Source organism: Sinocyclocheilus rhinocerous, unplaced genomic scaffold (assembly GCF_001515625.1).
Source record: "Sinocyclocheilus rhinocerous isolate Xijiao unplaced genomic scaffold, SAMN03320098_v1.1 scaffold153, whole genome shotgun sequence".
In the NCBI taxonomy this organism is placed as follows: Eukaryota; Metazoa; Chordata; class Actinopteri; order Cypriniformes; family Cyprinidae; genus Sinocyclocheilus; species Sinocyclocheilus rhinocerous.
Genome location: NW_015660878.1, coordinates 2,045,845 through 2,064,990, shown reverse-complemented (window position 1 = coordinate 2,064,990; position 19,146 = coordinate 2,045,845). Strand labels below are relative to the sequence as shown.

Below are 19,146 nucleotides of genomic sequence, written 5' to 3'. Positions count from 1 at the left end.
GTGAAAAAGTCCATCCCCTGTTGTCCTCTCACATCAAAATCCACCAACAGATTTGTTTAGAACAATTTTGGACTGTTTTCACTTGTAAACAGTGCCTGATCTGTGCATATTTCTCTCCTGATTCAGACGAGACAACTTTTTCCCCTGGAGAAAGGAGCATTATGGATAGAGGACATATATTTTAATACAATGAAATTGACAACATGATGGATTTGTTTCTTACAAACATGCAGCTTTTTACTTCACAAGATGTTAATTGATTATGTGGATTACTTGTGGATTATTGTGATGTTTTTATAAGCTGTTTGGACTCTCATTCTGGTGGCACCCATTCACTGCAGAGAATCCATTGGTGGGCAAGTGATGTAATGCTACATTTCTCCAAAACTGTTCTAATGAAGAAACACTTATCTACATCTTGGATGACCTGTGGGTGAATACATTTTCAGCAATTTTTCATTTCGGGTGGACAATTTTTTTACGTTTTCCAGTTATTTCAAGGCAATTATTCTGATTCACACTACAACAATGAATGAGCAGAGAAGGGGTTCAGGCTTGGAAAAGACTCGCAAGAACTGGAATAGAAACAACAACTTTTAACGTTAATTGCCGTGAATCGAAGTTGAATAAGCTAGGCAAAAAATATTATGACACAGGAAACAGTTTAATGTTTGCCGCATTTGACCTCTTGCTAATGACCAAAGCGTCCAATTACGTGAGTGCGCAGGCATACAGAGAGCCTGGTAATGATCGGAATAAATCAGCGCTGACAGCAGCGTGGGCCAGAGAGCTCTCCAGTGCCACCTTTGACCCTATAAAGAGCCCAGTATTACAGGGGAAGTTATTTGGCAGTGCTCAGGCTATGTATCCATCAACCAAATAGGCAAAAAGTCAGTCAATAAGGCAGGTCTCTTATATTTGGAAAGGGGGAATAAAGAACAAAAGAAAAAGCTGGGGTGTGAAATGAAAACCACCTGTTGGAGATTTTTTCGTTCTCTTTTCCACCGTGGCAGCGGGAGTATTTAATTGTTTTTATTTTGGTACGCCACATGATCAGCACCTACTATGGTTTTCTGCGCTGACAGGCAGCACCTTGGTTCATGCTCATTTCACCAGAAGTACAGTGAGAATGAAATGTGAATGTATGTGCGATGTGTCCAGGCGGACAAAGACCTTTCTAACAGGTCTGAAACCATAACATTAACCCTTAAAATCATGTATGACTGCCTGTTTGAGGGCCGAAGTTTACTACAGAAACAGTTTTTGGTGTGTACACTACTGTTTAAAAATTTTGGGTCAATATATATTTTTTAAAGGGGTCATATGACGTTGCTAAAAAGAACATTATTTTGTGTATTTGGTGTAATGCAATGTGTTTATGCGGTTTAAGGTTAAAAAAACACATTATCTTCCACATACTGTACATTATTGTTTCTCCTCTATGCCCCGCCTTTCTGAAACGCGTCGATTTTTACAAAGCTCATTGTTCTGAAAAGCGAGGTGTGCTCTGATTGGCCAGCTATCCAGTGCGTTGTGATTGGCTGAATACCTCAAGCGTGTTACGGAAATGTTACGCCCCTTAACATGTGATGACTGTGATGCCGTGTCCCGGCCGGAGCAACGAGGCAAAAACAATAAAACAACTTTTATAAAGAATATCTCTTTGGGTTTGAGACTTTAGTCTTTGCAACTTTAGGGATCTTATCAATGCACTAACAGCTTGTAACACTCCAAAGAGAAAGGAAAACTTGAAATTGCATCATATGACCCCTTTAAAGAAATTAATAATTTTATTCAATGACATTTATATTGTTAGAAAAGACTTCCATTTCAGATGAATGCAGATTTTTAAAAACATTCTATTCATGAAAAAATCCTGGAAAAAAAATATCACTGTTTTCACAAAAAATATTAAGCAGTACAGCTGTTTTCAACATTGATAATAAAAAGAAAGGTTTCTCGAGCACCAAATCAACATTAGAATGATTTCTGAAGGATCACGAGGCGTTTTAGGAGGGCGTGGACAAGTCTTAACTTTTATAAAGAATATCTCTTTGGGTTTGAGACTTTAGTCTTTGCAACTTTAGGGATCTTATCAATGCACTAACAGCTTGTAACACTCCAAAGAGAAAGGAAAACTTGAAATTGCATCATATGACCCCTTTAAAGAAATTAATAATTTTATTCAATGACATTTATATTGTTAGAAAAGACTTCCATTTCAGATGAATGCAGATTTTTAAAAACATTCTATTCATGAAAAAATCCTGGAAAAAAAATATCACTGTTTTCACAAAAAATATTAAGCAGTACAGCTGTTTTCAACATTGATAATAAAAAGAAAGGTTTCTCGAGCACCAAATCAACATTAGAATGATTTCTGAAGGATCATGTGACACTGAAAACTGGAGTAATGGTGCTGAAAATTCAGCTTTGTCATCTCAGGAATAAATTACATTTTAACATCTATTAAAATATAAAACAACTCATTTAAATTGTAATAATATTTCACAATATTACTGTTTTTATGTATTTTAATTGTGATTTTATGTCTCACAATGTGGCTTTGTTGCAATTTGACTTTATATCATTTAGTTGCTACTTTATGTTTCACAGTGTCACTTTATTTATTTATTTTTTAAAACTTTTTCTCATGATTACCATTTTTATTTTGTACTCTTAAGGTGGAAACAGGCTTCCATATCTTAATGTTGGTTTGGTGCTAGTCTAGTTAGTGAAAGAAATATTTGGAAATAAGTGATGTAATCTTTACTGCCTTCAGCAGTCTGATGATAAATGATGAGAACATTTTAGTCTTCAACAAAATAGATATTGCAAAACATGAATAAATCAAATGCAATTTTAGCATGCAAAGAGCAACACCATGGTTCATTCTTTAGCATTTTTATTCTTTTTAATTCAGCACAAAAATGTGTGTTAATGCAATCTGTTAATTAGCCCTGAATAAATAAAAACATTGTTCACTTGTGTTCATTGAATAATTAAGTCACTTTTAGAGTATAAATAACTCCTTGATGCAATCAAACTCAAATGTGTTATCAGTAAATAAACATTGTCATATAAACAACAAGTCAAAAGCAACACTGATTTAATGACTTGTGCTCAGTAAGTGAGACAAATTAATTCAGTAGCCATTCAGATATAAGTGTTTTTGATTCACTGAAAAACAACCAGACTGTTGTGTCGGCTGTATGTTTTGTGAATTCCCAGGTTCTAAGTGCAAAAGTACAGTGTTTTATCTGTGTTGGTGGAAGAATGCACATTCAGGAACCGTAAACAGAACCAAAAGTCATAAATCATTTAATTCAGGTGTTTTTTAAACCATAGAACCGGTTCCCAGTCCTACTTAACACTGAGCTTGGCAAGTGCTTTTCCTCAGACTTCTGCTCTTTCAGATAGTTCAGCTGAGAGAGATGTGTCTGAATGCTAAAAAGTGCACCATGACGATTCTCTCTTTGCATACAAAAGGCGCACAAGACAATTGCTCAGAGAAAACCAAAGATGAATAGCGAACTCTTTCATGCCTATTGAAGTGAGCTCAGTCAAGAGAGTCTACTAAATGTTTTAAGGATACTGACGTTACCATAAATGGATAGGTTTATGACTATTAACCTCAGGGAACGGCAGATTTTGGATGGGGTAGAATGCCTCATGAAGCCAAACACGAGCTGTGTGGACTCGTAAAGGTGAAAGTTCACCCTCTTGTGGGAGTTTTGGCAGATGAAGGAAGTCAGCATGTGTTTTCTGGCAGAGAGAGCAGATCTACCTGCTTGTGTTTTATAATGATGGTGGACTGTAGCTCTCACTCATTATAACTAGTTACATGACTGCACTGCAAAGAACATTCCATGAAAGAAATATTAAATATTCACAGATGTTTGAATAAGGGCCTTGTCCTCAAGTTACTTTTGGGTAATTGTGTCTGTCTATGTTAGAATTAACATGTCTGCACTCACTGGAGAATGGCAGCAAAATGGTTTATGAATGACACTGTGCGCCATTTCTCCATGATGTTCAGCCATTAGGTTTGTGAAAAAAAAAAGAACTGTGTTCTCCGCTTTTTGCCGTGCTCACTTTGGGGACAGGTTTCGCTTCATTTGAGATATTTATCTCTTCTGTGTCGGGTGAGATATGGCTCAGGAGTTACATAAACAATCTCAAAAGTCTGTGTGTGTGATACTTCTGGCTCCGCTTGTGTGTTGAAATATCCTGGGGTGAATTCACTAAACAGTCGTGCCCCTTCAGTGTGCACTAATTCAGCACAAAAACACTCTCAATCCAGTTTAAGCAGACGCTAAATGCATTGAAATGTGACATTTTGAGTAATTAGCATTTTCTTTTCTTTTTTTTAACTTGAAGTTTATTGAAACTTTGAACCTTTAGACAAAATATGTAAAAAAAAAAAATAATAATAATAAAAATGTTTGTATGTGTGTATCATATTTGATAAATTAGCGTTTAATGGTAATTTATTAATCACAACAAAAATATTTTCATTGCATTTGCAATCTTTGAAGAATTTCTCTTGGTTTAATTTAGTTGTTTATAAAGAAACTATCTTTGCTTTTATTTAGCAGTCAAAAACAGCCACAAAATTCCATTAGTATATAAATATCAACTTTTATGCAAATATACATACATGCTACTATTCAAAAATTTGTGGTTGATATGATTTTGTAATTCTTTTTAAGTCTCACATGCTCACTAAGGCTGCTTTTATTTGTAAATAAATAAATAAATCACAGTAAAAACAGCAATATTGTGAAATAATATTACAATTTAAAATAATTGTTTTCTGTTTTAATATATTTTAAAATACCATTTATTCCTGTCATGGCAATGCTGATTTTTTCTGTCTTTTGAATTTTCAGTGTCATATAGAAATCATATATATGCTGATTTGGTGCTCAAGATTTCTTACTATTATCAATGTTGAAAAAGGTTGTATATCCATTTTTTTCATATCCATTTTTTTCTGGATTATTTGAAATGTATTTGAACAAAGAAAAAGAAAAAAAGTAACATTATAAATGTCACTTTGATCAATTTAATGCATTTTTGCTGAATAAAAGTGTTAATATCTTTCCAAAAAAAAACAAAGGATCCCAAACTTTTGAATTGGAGTATAAATATACAGTATATATAGTGGAGCAATGCTGTACAGTCAAATATGCCAGATTGCGGTAGTCTCCTGAATTATCCATAACCTAGCGCTCAAACCTCGCTTACAAGATTGAGAATTGCTCTGTGCAAATTGCATTCAGGCAATTTTTTTGGCCATGTTTGGGACGTTACCTGATTTGCATAATTCCTTTAGTGAATCGGGTGCTAAAACAACACAAACAGCATTTGCAAATAAACGACTGTCAGCAGGCACAATTCATTCTTAGTGAATTCCCCTTGAGTAAGGTACGTCTGGCTCCGCTTGTCTTGAAACATTACAGAGCGAGTGAACGGGACTACAAAATGAAAAGGTATTTGTATAAATATTCCCCAAATATTTCTCTCATTCAGTTTCTCTCCCTCTCTTACATCCTGTAACAACAGCATAGTCTTCGGAGCTCGATCCAAACACACATCTGTCATGGCCCTGGCCTTTAATATAATGGCAGAATCAGGCTTGAGGCTTTTGTACTGGCTTTTTGTCTTACGGGAAATGTGGATGTAGGTATTGAATTAATCTGAGGGCCATCTGATGAAATGTTTGGCGAGATTCTAGTGAGTAGATGAACAGTAGTAGCGGCTTATGCTTTGCATTAAGATTTCCATTTAGTGAGTTTTGCTGGGAGTTGAAGAGTAAAAAAAGCAGATTAGATTCAGATTGAATTCAGTTGAATGTGAGTTGGATGCAAGTTTTGAACCAGAGGTTTATTAAAAAGTCAGAAAAGATGAGATCATTTGTATGACAAATTTACCAGAATAAACCATGTATGAACTCCACAGCTTCAAGTATGTGATCGAATCTTCATAATAAAGACAATTGTTATTTAATCAAAAATACAAATACAAATATAGTGTACAATAATATATTTGTTTTTTAGGGTCAGGAATGCATCATTTTATGACCATGAAGTCCTAAGTAAATCATTTTTTTTGCAGGTTTTTGTTCCAGGATGGTTAGCAGACCACAAATGGCAATTGCTTTTTGGAATAAATGAATTAAAATAATAATCTGCGTATATCTGTATGTATCATATTTTATAAATCAGGGTTTTATGATAATTTATTAATAAAAAAAATAATTGCATCCATCTTTTAATTGCTTTGTGGGTGTTTTTTATGATGTTATCATGTTTTTATTGTGTTTTATTGTGTTAGTTAGCTGTCTTTTTTTAGTAATTTTTTTTTTTTTTACCTAATCAAAATAACCCAACTGCAGTTTGAGATTAATTGGAATACACAATGAAAAAAAACAAAAACAAAAGTTTCTAAACAAAAACAATGTTTCTGTTTTTGCAAATGAACTATATATAGTAACTATATATACTATATATATATATATGTGTGTGTGTGTATGTGTGTGTGTATACTGTACATACATACACACACAAAATTATTAACATGTATTTAATTTAAATTTTTAATTATTGTATTTAAATTTGTTTCAATTTAATTCTTTAATAAATTTTTTTTTTTTTTAAAGTTTTTTAATCTAATAATAAATAAATAGCAGACTTTTTGACTGTGTTTGCGCCGTTACTAGACCAAAAATGGCAGTTGTTTCTTGGAACGCTACACAAATGGTAAACTAACGGTTACCTTTAACGTTTCATGACTTCTGAGGGCATGTGCCTGACTGAGATTGTGTTCTAATGTAAAATAGAAATAATATAAATATGCAACACCTGTTTGATCTGGTCTTACCTGCAGTGGACAGCAGGATAAAGATGACGGCCAGGGTGTTGAAGGACCAGCGGCCGTTCATGGTCATCTCTCAGCCCTCATGAAGAAAGTCAACACACACTCATTTCTCACCGCCTGGTGGTCATTTTATTCTGCAAGCTCTGGAAGAAAACACACACACACACACACACACACACACACGGGTTTGTTTTTGTGAAAAGTGGGGACTCTCCATAGGCGTAATGGTTTTTCTACTGTACAGACCGTATATTCTATTGCCCTTCACCAACCCTACCCCTAAACCTACCCCTCACAGGAAACTTTGTGCTATTTCAGATTTTCAATACACTCCATTCTGTGTGATTTATATGCGTTTTGAAAAGTGAGGACATGGGGTAATGTCCTGAAAAGTCACCTTCCCCTTGTAATACCTATGTCATACCCTTGTCATTATACAAATTTATGTCCTCATTTGTCACAAAAACGCGCACACACACACACACACACACACAATGACAATATACAGGTGTTTAAACTTTATATTCTCTGATCAAGACTTAAAAATTCAGTCATCATTTACTAACCCCCATGTTGTTCCAACATGAAATGTAATGGAGTGAACAACTCATGCATTATTTGAACAAAGACATCTGTTGGGCTTGAGTTACACATGCAATAAACTGATAAGATGGAGCTACAGCTGGTGTTACACCGATCCTTTCATTATTGCTGTCAAAAGGGAACTCTGAGAGATTAATGATGAAGACTTGAGATTTGAGAATATTGATGAGGGGAATCTTGGTTTGAACAATACCACACAATATGCGCTCATGACAAATAGATACAGCATGTTGCAAAGGATTAAATGCGATAATTCCTTATTGATGATTCCGTCCGTGCTTGTCTCTGCATGTGCTCTCTCTGATGAAAAGCACATTTTATAACAGAGCAATATGAATAAAGCTCTCCAGTCCCAACACAACACATCAAATCAAATCTCTCTGTCTAAAGCTTTTTCAAAGCCTCCGTATCCTCCCAGACCCTGGTGCAACTGTCGTGAGACACATAAGAAAAAATATAAGATGCGCCAAAGAGGGTGTGTTTGGAATATAATTCTAACGTACTTGCTACTGCAGGCCATGCAGTATAACTGCATACTTTTGTGTGTGTTGTATATGGTCAGAGCCATGGCCTTGTGGTTATTATATCATGTGAACAATGTGGGCCTGAGCTCAAATCCGGCATATGTATTTTCCCATTACTATTGCAGTTTTTATTTTAATAAAAGTGCCAAAAAAGCCAAAACAATGCTTTGTAAAACAAGATAGATAATAGCAAATACTAAATTTAATGATCGTACAGTAATATTGGTTAATTTAAATACTATAGATTTATATATTTTAAGATATTCATTTAATAATTGTTAATAATAATTTAATTAAAAAATTTTTTTGCATAATCAAATGGGGGGGGAAATATTTTATTGAATTAATAATCAATTAAAATTAATTAATTGATTATTAATTTAATAAAATATTTTTTCCCCCATTTGATTGTCAAATAGAAAAATGTTCTAATGTTTGGCAGTCCAATCACAATCAATCAATCAATCAAACAGAAACTTCACATACTGTGCACAGTATGTGTTCTTCATGATGCAAAAATAGTGAAAGCAGTATTCTATACAGTACCTAAAGACTAGCAAAGGACGCTGAAAGGGGCTGACAGGAGGACCAAATGGAATAGATGCATGTGACCTATCTAAGACAGAGATCTTCATTCAGGAAGAGAGGAAATATGTCCCTTAAGCACAACCAACTATTAGTTAAATGGAGCTGCACTGCATAATGCATGGGTTGAACTAAAGGGGTTTATGAGAATATGTGCTTGGTGTGTGTATATGTGTGTGTGTGTGTCTCTCCAGATATATATTTATCATCAATCTTTCTTATCTTTCTCTGTGTGTTTATACAGCAGTCAGCATGTCTGTGTTTGGTTTACAGCTACACTCACTCAAAGCTGGCCGTCTGTCATAACACGTCACCATGCCAATCCGCCTCTGTCACCCATGCAGGCCTCTGAATGGCTTGTTGGCAGTGAGAAACACTCCCTCTTGCCAACATGAAGAAAACAAACCACACACACACACACCAGAAGCTAATAACGTGTATCCATATGCATTCTTATTCAGATAAACCTATGGCACAGATAAACACACCCTAAAATATTAGCTTCCAGACATATCTATTTGATTTCAAATCCTCCTGGTAACAGATAAGGTATGTTTGTTTGTATCCAGTGTGGAAATAATCAATAATCAACACTGTGTGTTATTATATGTTTTTACAGAAATCATATATTACTGTGCAGTTACAGAATCATATTGCGTAAAAAAACACCCTTGTATTATTTGTTATAATACTTAAACTAATTAATTCTAGTAATACTAACTTTGTACCATTTGTTTACTTGCAGGTTATAAGGAGTCAATCACAACATCTTTTTGCTATCACAAATATGGAGCAGAGGTCACACAGGACCAGCACTGGCTTCAATATTTCGCCAATAAACTGGCACGGTAATTGGTATCATTTCACTGGAAAAGGCATAACAAAGAATAAACAACAACATTTATTTTTAAATATTTATATTTAAATTAAATGTGAACATAAATAAAAACTTAAAAAGAAAAACAATAAATAAATAAAGAATGTACCGTGTAAACACACGGATTGTGTAGTAAATGTAAATTAATCTGTATATTTTAACCCATGTATGGATAACAAAAAGATAGTATTTTTGAAAGAAAAAAAATAGAACGTATATATATGCTATTTCTCTTTTCTTTCTTTCTCTCCTGTTTAGGATTGAAATGCAGTGGACCTTGAGGGCCAGAGTTGAGCAAATAAATATATATATATATTTTATTTTTTTATTTTTATTTTTTATATTTTCTTATAATTCTTCTTTACAAAACAAGATTTTAAAAAGATCATCTTTTGGTATCAGGTGTAGAATGGCTCTTGTTTTACAGGTGAAAATCTGTGATCTCCTGTGCTTGGTGTGTGTATATGTGTGTGTGTGTGTCTCTCCAGATATATATTTATCATCAATCTTTCTTATCTTTCTCTGTGTGTTTATACAGCAGTCAGCATGTCTGTGTTTGGTTTACAGCTACACTCACTCAAAGCTGGCCGTCTGTCATAACACGTCACCATGCCAATCCGCCTCTGTCACCCATGCAGGCCTCTGAATGGCTTGTTGGCAGTGAGAAACACTCCCTCTTGCCAACATGAAGAAAACAAACCACACACACACACACCAGAAGCTAATAACGTGTATCCATATGCATTCTTATTCAGATAAACCTATGGCACAGATAAACACACCCTAAAATATTAGCTTCCAGACATATCTATTTGATTTCAAATCCTCCTGGTAACAGATAAGGTATGTTTGTTTGTATCCAGTGTGGAAATAATCAATAATCAACACTGTGTGTTATTATATGTTTTTACAGAAATCATATATTACTGTGCAGTTACAGAATCATAAAAAAACACCCTTGAGTCTCAGCAATCAGATTTCCCGCTTTTTCTGAATTCCAAATGAGGTAATGACTGTTTACTCAGTCATTATGCCTTAAGTCAAAGCTGATATCTTCATATCTTAATCGTATAAAGAAAGCAGCTCTGTTTGTGTTTATTGTTGCTTTAATACTCCACCGAGGTCTGAGGAGATACCGAGCATCTGCTGTGTGGCTCAGATGAGACCAAAGTTGCACTTTTATATGCTAAAAGCAGAAAACACGGTCCTACGCACATGCAAACAGCTTTAGTGTTACCGTGGAAACTCAGAGACATTCAGAAAGTATGTGAAGAATAAAGGGGCAGTTTAGCCAAAAATGAAAATGACGTCATTGTTTGCTCACCCTCATGGCGTTCCAAACCTGTATGACTTTTTCTTTTTTGTAACACGGAAAAGATATTTTCAAGACTGTTTCAAGACTGTTTTGTCCACAGGAAAAGTCTGTGGAGTTTTGTATAGTAAAAACAAGACAAAACAAAACAAAACAAAACAAACGATGACAACAACAAAAGAAGACGAAGATATTTTTCAAAATATCTTTTTATTCTGCTTTGTAAATAAGAAAATTAATATTAAATATATTTTATACATAATATTAATATATTAATTTAATTCTAATATATTAATATTGATTTAAATATTATACATATTTTTATTTTTATTTTTTATATTTTCTTATAATTCTTCTTTACAAAACAAGATTTTAAAAAGATCATCTTTTGGTATCAGGTGTAGAATGGCTCTTGTTTTACAGGTGAAAATCTGTGATCTCCCCCATTTAAACCCGAAAGTTTTTCATATTTTCAGCAAAACTGAAAACAAAGAAAGATACATTGTGTTCCTCAGATGGATCAGTCCCTCAGAAACAGAAGTGTGGTGCATATGGCTCTGAAATCTCTGACATTTGTGTCCAAATCTACTAGCAGTGGCTCTCCTGGCAGTACATCACATAGCGCTTCACAGAAGCACAGAAGAGTGTGAAGGACTTTCTTCTCCCAGAGCTACACTACACTGTGTTTATCTATCCCCTCCAGACCCTTGTGCATGTGTGAGAATGTAGGAGAGAATGGGAGACGCTCCTGTTGTCTTTGAGCAAACCAGAAATCACAAAATTCTCCTAGAACTGCGCTGAAGTCATTGTTCCTCTCTGAAGATCAATTAATATTTATATTCATATGCTCCTCCACACACCCGCTGCCTCTGACTATTGATTAATAGAGTAGCTACTTACTAATTGTTTGTGAATGTTCTGTTGCTTGTTAATATTTTATTAGCCTACAGAATGCTTTGTAAACTAATGTCAGTTTAGAGGGAAACAATGCCAGATTGTGAGAAGATTCAACATAATCCTTTGAGACAAGTTCCTTTCTGTTCTTTTGGTTTCGAGGGGAGTTTTTTGACAGAATTGGGTAGGGGAGGTCTGTAATACCTGAAGAGAGGTATCCGTTAGCATCCCCATTCATCTCAGTGGCAGTTTTTGGCGCAGGACTCCCAGAAGTAGCAGACAGGTAAAAATATACAACAAAGAATACGTATATGCTACTTGCAAAGCATACATGTCTAATTTAAATGCCCGTCTCTGGAGAAAGATGCTTTTTTTGTTCACAAGATGCTATAGTTGGCATCGGCAGTTGCTAACTGGATCATGCTAACTAGCCAAACTTGTGGGTAAAGTACCTGCTCTGACTGGTCAGACTCTATAGACATTCCTTTTAAAGGAAAATTAATTTTGACCCATACAATGTTTTTTCGGCTATTGCTACAAATATACTCATGCTACTTAAGACTGGTTTTGTGCTCCAGGGTCACGTATTCTCTGAGGTCTCTGAAATGTGCATGAGATGGATCTGGCACGCAAAAAGAGCCTTTACAGTGCTCAACGCTCACTACCCGACCGCACTATTCATATTCAAAAGCACCGCAGGACCAAATGCAAAGTGACAAAGAATTTCAAAAATGTCCTTCAGTTATTGGTCTTTTGCTTTCTGCCTGGAAACTGCAAATTTGAAACTGCAAAAAACTTCCATAAAGTCAACCGTCAGCTCACAAAAAGCAGTCCATTTTAGTAAATGCAAATCTATGAGGTTAATTGAAAATGATTTTCCAAAATGTCAGATTTTTACTTTTATGCTTATGGTAGTCTAAAAGAAGAAAAAACCCTCTATGCGTCCAGGGATTAATGTGTTGGGATGAATTGAGAATGTGTGTTGAACACTGAGCAGAGGGAAGGGTACATTTAGATAACATGAACTAACGTCATTAGCACTGCAGATGGTACAGTCTGTTCTCTGCTCATCCCCATAGTTACCATCAATACCCCTTACCTAAAATCACAGGGAGAAGCACCTTCAAACAACTTAAACATCAGAGAACTAGTATTGTTGTGTTCTGCTTTGAATTTACTCTTTGCTATTCAGAATGAAAAATTATTATTATTTAAAATAATATTATTATTTTATTTTATTATATTATTTATATTAAAATATTAAAGTATATTTCTCATAATAAAATATAATTATTTTAATAAAATGGCTCATTGATGGGAAAACAACCTAAAATCAGAGAAATCTGGAGACATTATGGCCATAATTAATAATGATATTATTATTATTATTGTTGTTGTTGTTATTGTTTTATCATCATCATCATTATTATTGTTATTATTGACATTAAATATTTTATCATGAGCCTTTTAAATATATTATTTTAAAAAATCTAATAACAAAATACTATTTTTAAAATAAAATGAAACAATAAAAAGATCATAATTAATAATTAATAAATTATTATTATTATGATTATTATTATATCTTTTTTATTTATTTATAATGTAATCATTTGTTTTTACTAATAAAATAACTATTGTTGTTGTTTTTATTATTAAATTAAAATGTATTTTATTATAATTAAATATTATTATTTTAATATTACTAAAATATATTGTATGTAATAATAATAACATTATTCATTAAAAAGTTGTATAATAAAGTAGCTCGTTGGTGGGAGCCATCCTAAAAATAAGAGTCTGGGGAGAATATGATAATAAATTGGTTGTTTTACTATGACCAGCTTTTGATCCTACTTTTTTCAGTCATAAAGGTTGACTGCACTGATTGTCCATTTAAATGAGAGACATATCCCCTCCTTCTCTGTCCATTTACCCAGTTCTCTGTCCAATTCAGCCCTCTGTTGTTGTTTTTTTGCTGTGTTACTAAAGAGCTCTTTTATTGCTCCTCTGTGTCAGGTTTCTGCTGTAATGTTAGTGATGCAGAAAGGCTTATTCATTAAACACACTGTCTGCGTCTTTAAGATACTCAGATGGCCTGTGTGTACATCATGAACCCGAGGGAAGACTTACCTGCAGTGTGATCGACTGCTCGTAGCTTTAAGCTATAGTGCCTCAGACGGATTGGTGTTTAAAGCAGAGCATCAGGTGTAAGACTTGCACAGATTTTTGCCTTTCAAGTCATGTATTCAAAGCAAACTGGTCAGAGACATCCAGAGCGGGTTGTTTGTAATTGAGAAGAACCTCTTTTTCTCTCTGTCTCTGTGAAAGGCAGATAACCAATGCTGCTGGGGCAAAAGGGGGCTGAAATATGGCTCTCATTAATACTAGCCCCTTTGTTCTCCTCCTAAATGTATTTCTCACCTCAGAGAGATGACGTGTCGAGACTAAAATTAGGAGCATAAATTTGGCTTCTGATTCAGAGAGAACATTTTCTAGACAGTGTTTCCTAAAGGTCTGAGAATAAATAATAATGTCACATTTCTGAATTTAAACTTTGGGATTTCAAAAGCCTTTAACCCCATGCTGGCAATCCAGGTTGAGTCACAAAAAGGGATGTGTTTTGCTGCTATTAAAGATCAACAGTAATATTATTACTTTATGAAATACTTGATTCTGATTGGTCAGTCACAGAAGTATTCAGAAGATATTTCCTAATATTTGCTGTTGTCCATGGCAATGCTATTTATTAGACAGCAGATCCGGGTAACTGAACATCACTGACTGGAAAAAAATTTTTGTAATTGAAATAAAGTTTAAATAAAATATAAATATTAGATGGAAAACTTAAGTGAAAATTAAAAATGTTACCTTAAGCAACTAACTGTTAAAAGTTTGAATTACTGCAATTACTAAAACTGAAATAAAAACTGAAGATAAATAGAAATATAAAAAAATGACAAAGGCACATAACAAAATGATTCAAACTAACTAAAATTAATGCAAATAAAAATATAAAATAATAACTCATTTAAAATAATAGAATAGAATAGAATAGAATGCTGACTTATAGTGAAAATGACCTTAGAGGTTCGTCTTCTTTATTAGAAAATGCATTTTCTACATAGGATAATGTATAGGTATGATAATGAAATATAATATAGCATTCATTTATATACAATTATACATGTATATAAATATATACAATTAGTAATATAATTCATATTTCATGTCAGGTATATCGCTCTGTTATTTTTCCAACTGACTGTTCATTATCCCCTAATTGAATTAAGTTTTAATATTTAGCTTTAAAACATTTTAAAATTATTAAAAACTATTTAAATACATCTAAATAAATTGAAAAAAGTTTATATAAATAACAAATTATTATGAAAAATGATTAATAATCATATATATATATATGATGTTTTAAAGAAATCCCAACAGTTCATTTAAATTATTTATTTGATATATTTTATATTTTTAATATTTATATTTTATATGTATTTATTTATATTACATTTTTTAAATGAGTAAAATGAATCATTCAAACCCAAACCCAGAAGCTTAGAGCAGTAGTATTCTGGTCATGTTGACACTAGATGCGTCTGATCGAGCTGTGAGGGTTTCTGACAGCATGCTGTGGCACTCTATAAAAACCAGCTCGAGGACTCCGTCCAAAATCACTCATCACTGCTCAGCTGAGGACGCATTCTGATAAACTAAAGTACATTAACTGACATCCCAACCTCTCACCGACAAGAGAGCTGTCAAACACACGCAGACTCGCACACAGTCTGAGAAATAACAGAGGTGGGGAACCCAATTAGTAGTTGTGAAGTGCTGCTGGGATGCTTCTGTCATCTACAAATACACACAGAGGCTGAATGGATGCCCATCTGCTGTTGACTAAGACAAGTTCATTACATTTCCCCACAATCCCTTGTAAAAACAAGAAACTCGCTTGTTTCCAAGTTACCATCTCTCTAGATGTTCCCTTTCCAGTGCCGAGCAAAGGGAATATTCAGACACTCAGGAAACCCAAAATAGCAGTTCCTCTTTAACCTGTCTAATTATCTAAAGCTTGAAGCCCTGATGTATTGATATCCTGTGACCAAACATATCCGTTCCCACAATATTCCACATTAGCTCAAAACAGTCAAGCTCTTCACCCAATCAATGCTCAGAAATATCAATAACGTACCGCAACTTGCCTGTGAGTTCAATAAAACCAAAAGGTCTGTTCCAAGTTCAGCACATGTGAGTTAAACATTTGGCTGCGCTTTTGAAAACAGAAAGAAAAGCGTGTGTTTTTTTTCGTTAATGAGAAGCAGAGAGTCAGTCTTACCTCTTTCTGTGTCTCTTTCTCTCTTGTAGAGCCAGTTTGCCTGATGTTACAGCGTGTTGAATGAGGCTCTCCGATGGAGTACGGCACACACACACAGGTACACACTCATCCTGCTGTTTCCACTGAGCGTTCAGCCTGTCATCTGAAAGAGAAGATGAACGGAGGTAAAGGGGAGGAGAGGAAACACGCACTTCTGCCCTCTACCTTCCATGCGCTGGGTCCCTGCACTTAAACTGAGCACAAACAGAACGAGTGAGAGAGTGAGAGGCAGAGGGAGGGAGGTGTGTGTGTGTGTGTGGGTAAGGTTTTGCCCTATATTGAGAGGATAGTAAAACCTGAAATCACCTACATTGTGTGGAGCAGTCAAAGGTCCATGTCCATGAGAAAAACATGCAAAATGTTTTAATTGAAAATTTCAAAATGCAGAAAATATTTGAAATTCTTGAAGTACACCCCCCACCCAAGAGTTTAAATAATGAGAAAAATTAAACAATAAATGAATGAATAAATGAATAAACAAACAAATAAATAAAAAAGTAATTAATTTCAGAAAATGTTTACACTTCATGCAGCAAACATTCAAAATCAATTTAATAATTTTTAAAATCATTCCTTTTTCTATTTTTATTTTGCACAATATAGCGCTAACATATTGGTTGATTTATTGATTAAATTAGCCCATATTGGATATGTATGTATGTATTAGATATTTCATTATGCCTGCTCATTTCGGTCTGTTTTTACTTTTGCTATGAACTAACACTCAAAAGTTCATTTTTAAAATCACTAATAATTAATGAATATCCATTTTTCATAGTGCATACTATAAATGTATTTAATGTGAATGCACTTGTAGTATTTAAAACAGTTTTTTTATTGTTTGTTTATATTATTGTTGTTCATTTATGAAAATTATTACTATTATTATTATTATTATTTTAAAAAACAATTCATTTACATAGTATACAATTTTAATATTCAGCCATAACATGAAAAAAAATAGTTTATTGGTACTAGCTAGAATTGTAATATTGGTGCATCGCTCCAGATAGATAGATAGATAGATAGATATAGATAGATAGATAGATAGATAGATGATTTAAACATCTATGTGTGTGTTTGTGAGTGGGTGGATGCTGCTGAATCTGTGTGTGTGTGTGTGTGTGAGAGAGAGAGAGAGAGAGAGAGAGAGAGTGAGTGGGTGAGTATCCAGATCATGTGTAGCAGGATCTGGATATAGTCCAGCAGTTGAAGGCAGAAGGTCAGTATTGGCTTACTAATGAGGGATGGTCTGGGTGTGATTCTGACAGCTCGCTAGAGCTCAATCAACCAGTCTTTCTCAAACACACACACATACACAATCATCCTCCTCGGTGTAGCTCAAAATCTCCCGTTCCATGGACGAAGATCTTCCCTTCCTGATAGAAAAAGGAGAAAGAGAGAGAGATGAATAGCATGTGTGTGCGTGAGGTCAAGATCTTTCTGTCCTCATATGACCCAAGTGAGAACATTCAAAACCTAACAGTAATACAGTTCAGTTCAGCTCTCTCAGTTGTAAAGCATTACTATCACATTTATTCTGCTTGATCTCTGTGTGAAGCTGGAATATGAAACAGAAGCTTAAGAGCTAGAAAGGTCATATAAATGACTGGCTACTCAATAAGGTGAACATTGGTCATTGCAGGATAATGGTAGGTCTCTGGTACGTTGTGTGGTTAGACTGATACATTCAGGTAGCATATGTTAAATATTTAGTAAATATATAAAAGTGTGTGCACATCATTGCCCACACTCCCAAATCCAGAATGAAATTGCTCTTTTTAGATGCCATTAAAAAACATGTCTTAGTATTAAAGGCCTGTTTGCTGAGCTGCAGCGAAACAAGAAACGTATGTTTCTCTTAAAACCAATAAACTAAAAGAACACCATGAACAAATTTATATTGACATAGATGATAAAATAATCATTCAGGCTTTATGGGAACACAATGGCTCAATCCAGGGTTGGGGATTCCAAATTAATTTGTGAAGTCAATCTAAAAAAAGCTACTTTTCACGATGTCCTCTGAGAATAGGAAAGTTTAAACTGTTACTGTTTCTAATTTTCCATCTGTTTGTGTTCGAAAAACAAGAAAGGTTCTGTCAGTTACCATTGATTTATTATTAAAAGTAATAGCACAATACTGATTGTGTTTTCAACCTAGGCTCATTGAAAAAATATCCCTCAACCTAAATTTCTCCAAAAACCTGCCTATACACACAACTAACTGCAGTTTCTAACTGAACTGAACACTAGTGGAAGTTAAACACAACAACTTGTATTCCTTTTCACACAAATTATGATTAGTGCAGATTATCAATAAATAAAAACTTATTTTCACGTGGTTCCTTGAACAAAAATATGTAATGACCTCAACACACTTTTATCACAGTGCATGATTTGTAAATGAATACATTTTGATGTCTGTGTCACATAAACAGATCCATATATATGGCTTTTCTGACATAGTAAACTTGCTCAGTAGCTCACCTGGTGCAGCATTGCATCCATTGATACACAAATCAGGATAAAAGCAAGCTAAAATGCCATGGTTGCACCAGAAATGTGATTTTTATCTCGCATTTCCTTTTGTTAGCATCATCTGATAAGTTTAGGGTAGGTTTAGTGTACGTCATTCACTGGACATTTCACTTTGAAAGTGTTGCAAAATGTTATATTCAATGTAATATTATTTAGCAGAATTTATGTCTCCACAGGCACGTTTTTCCATTGAGTTTCCATTGAAACTGTCCCACATTCATTCACTAAAACACCCTCACACACCTTTGCAGCAGAATGCTTCAGTACTGCAATACGCAGTACTGCATCGAGCACCTGAAGCAGGACAGCTGCATTATGACACACCTCTGCAGTCCGCATGACACGCACCGACACACTTCCACACACACCATGAATACCCACACAAACTTTTCTAAGTGTGTTTCCTCCTTCTTAATCTCTCTCTCCCAACACACACACGCCAGCAGATACAGTTCAATATCATGTTCACATTTAATGGCTTTGCTCACAGTTATTAAAATATCTCCAATGTCACACCCACATTAACAAACACATATTCACC

The 19,146-nt window shown here is 34.3% G+C and overlaps 1 protein-coding gene across 2 annotated transcripts in view; it reads right to left on the bottom strand.

Annotated features, from left to right (window-relative positions):
- The window catches only part of LOC107725687 (uncharacterized protein KIAA1644 homolog), a 30,627-nt gene extending 14,377 nt beyond the window's left edge, over nt 1–16,250 (bottom strand). For both annotated transcript variants that reach the window (XM_016535060.1, XM_016535059.1), the window contains exons 1-2: nt 16,026–16,250; nt 6,886–7,025 (exon numbers count right to left, since the gene is read on the bottom strand). In XM_016535060.1, the coding sequence (XP_016390546.1) occupies nt 6,886–6,952 (67 nt within the window). In that variant the 5' untranslated portion in view covers nt 6,953–7,025; nt 16,026–16,250. The remainder of the gene's footprint in view (nt 1–6,885; nt 7,026–16,025) is intronic.
- Nucleotides 16,251–19,146: the final 2,896 nt, after the last annotated feature.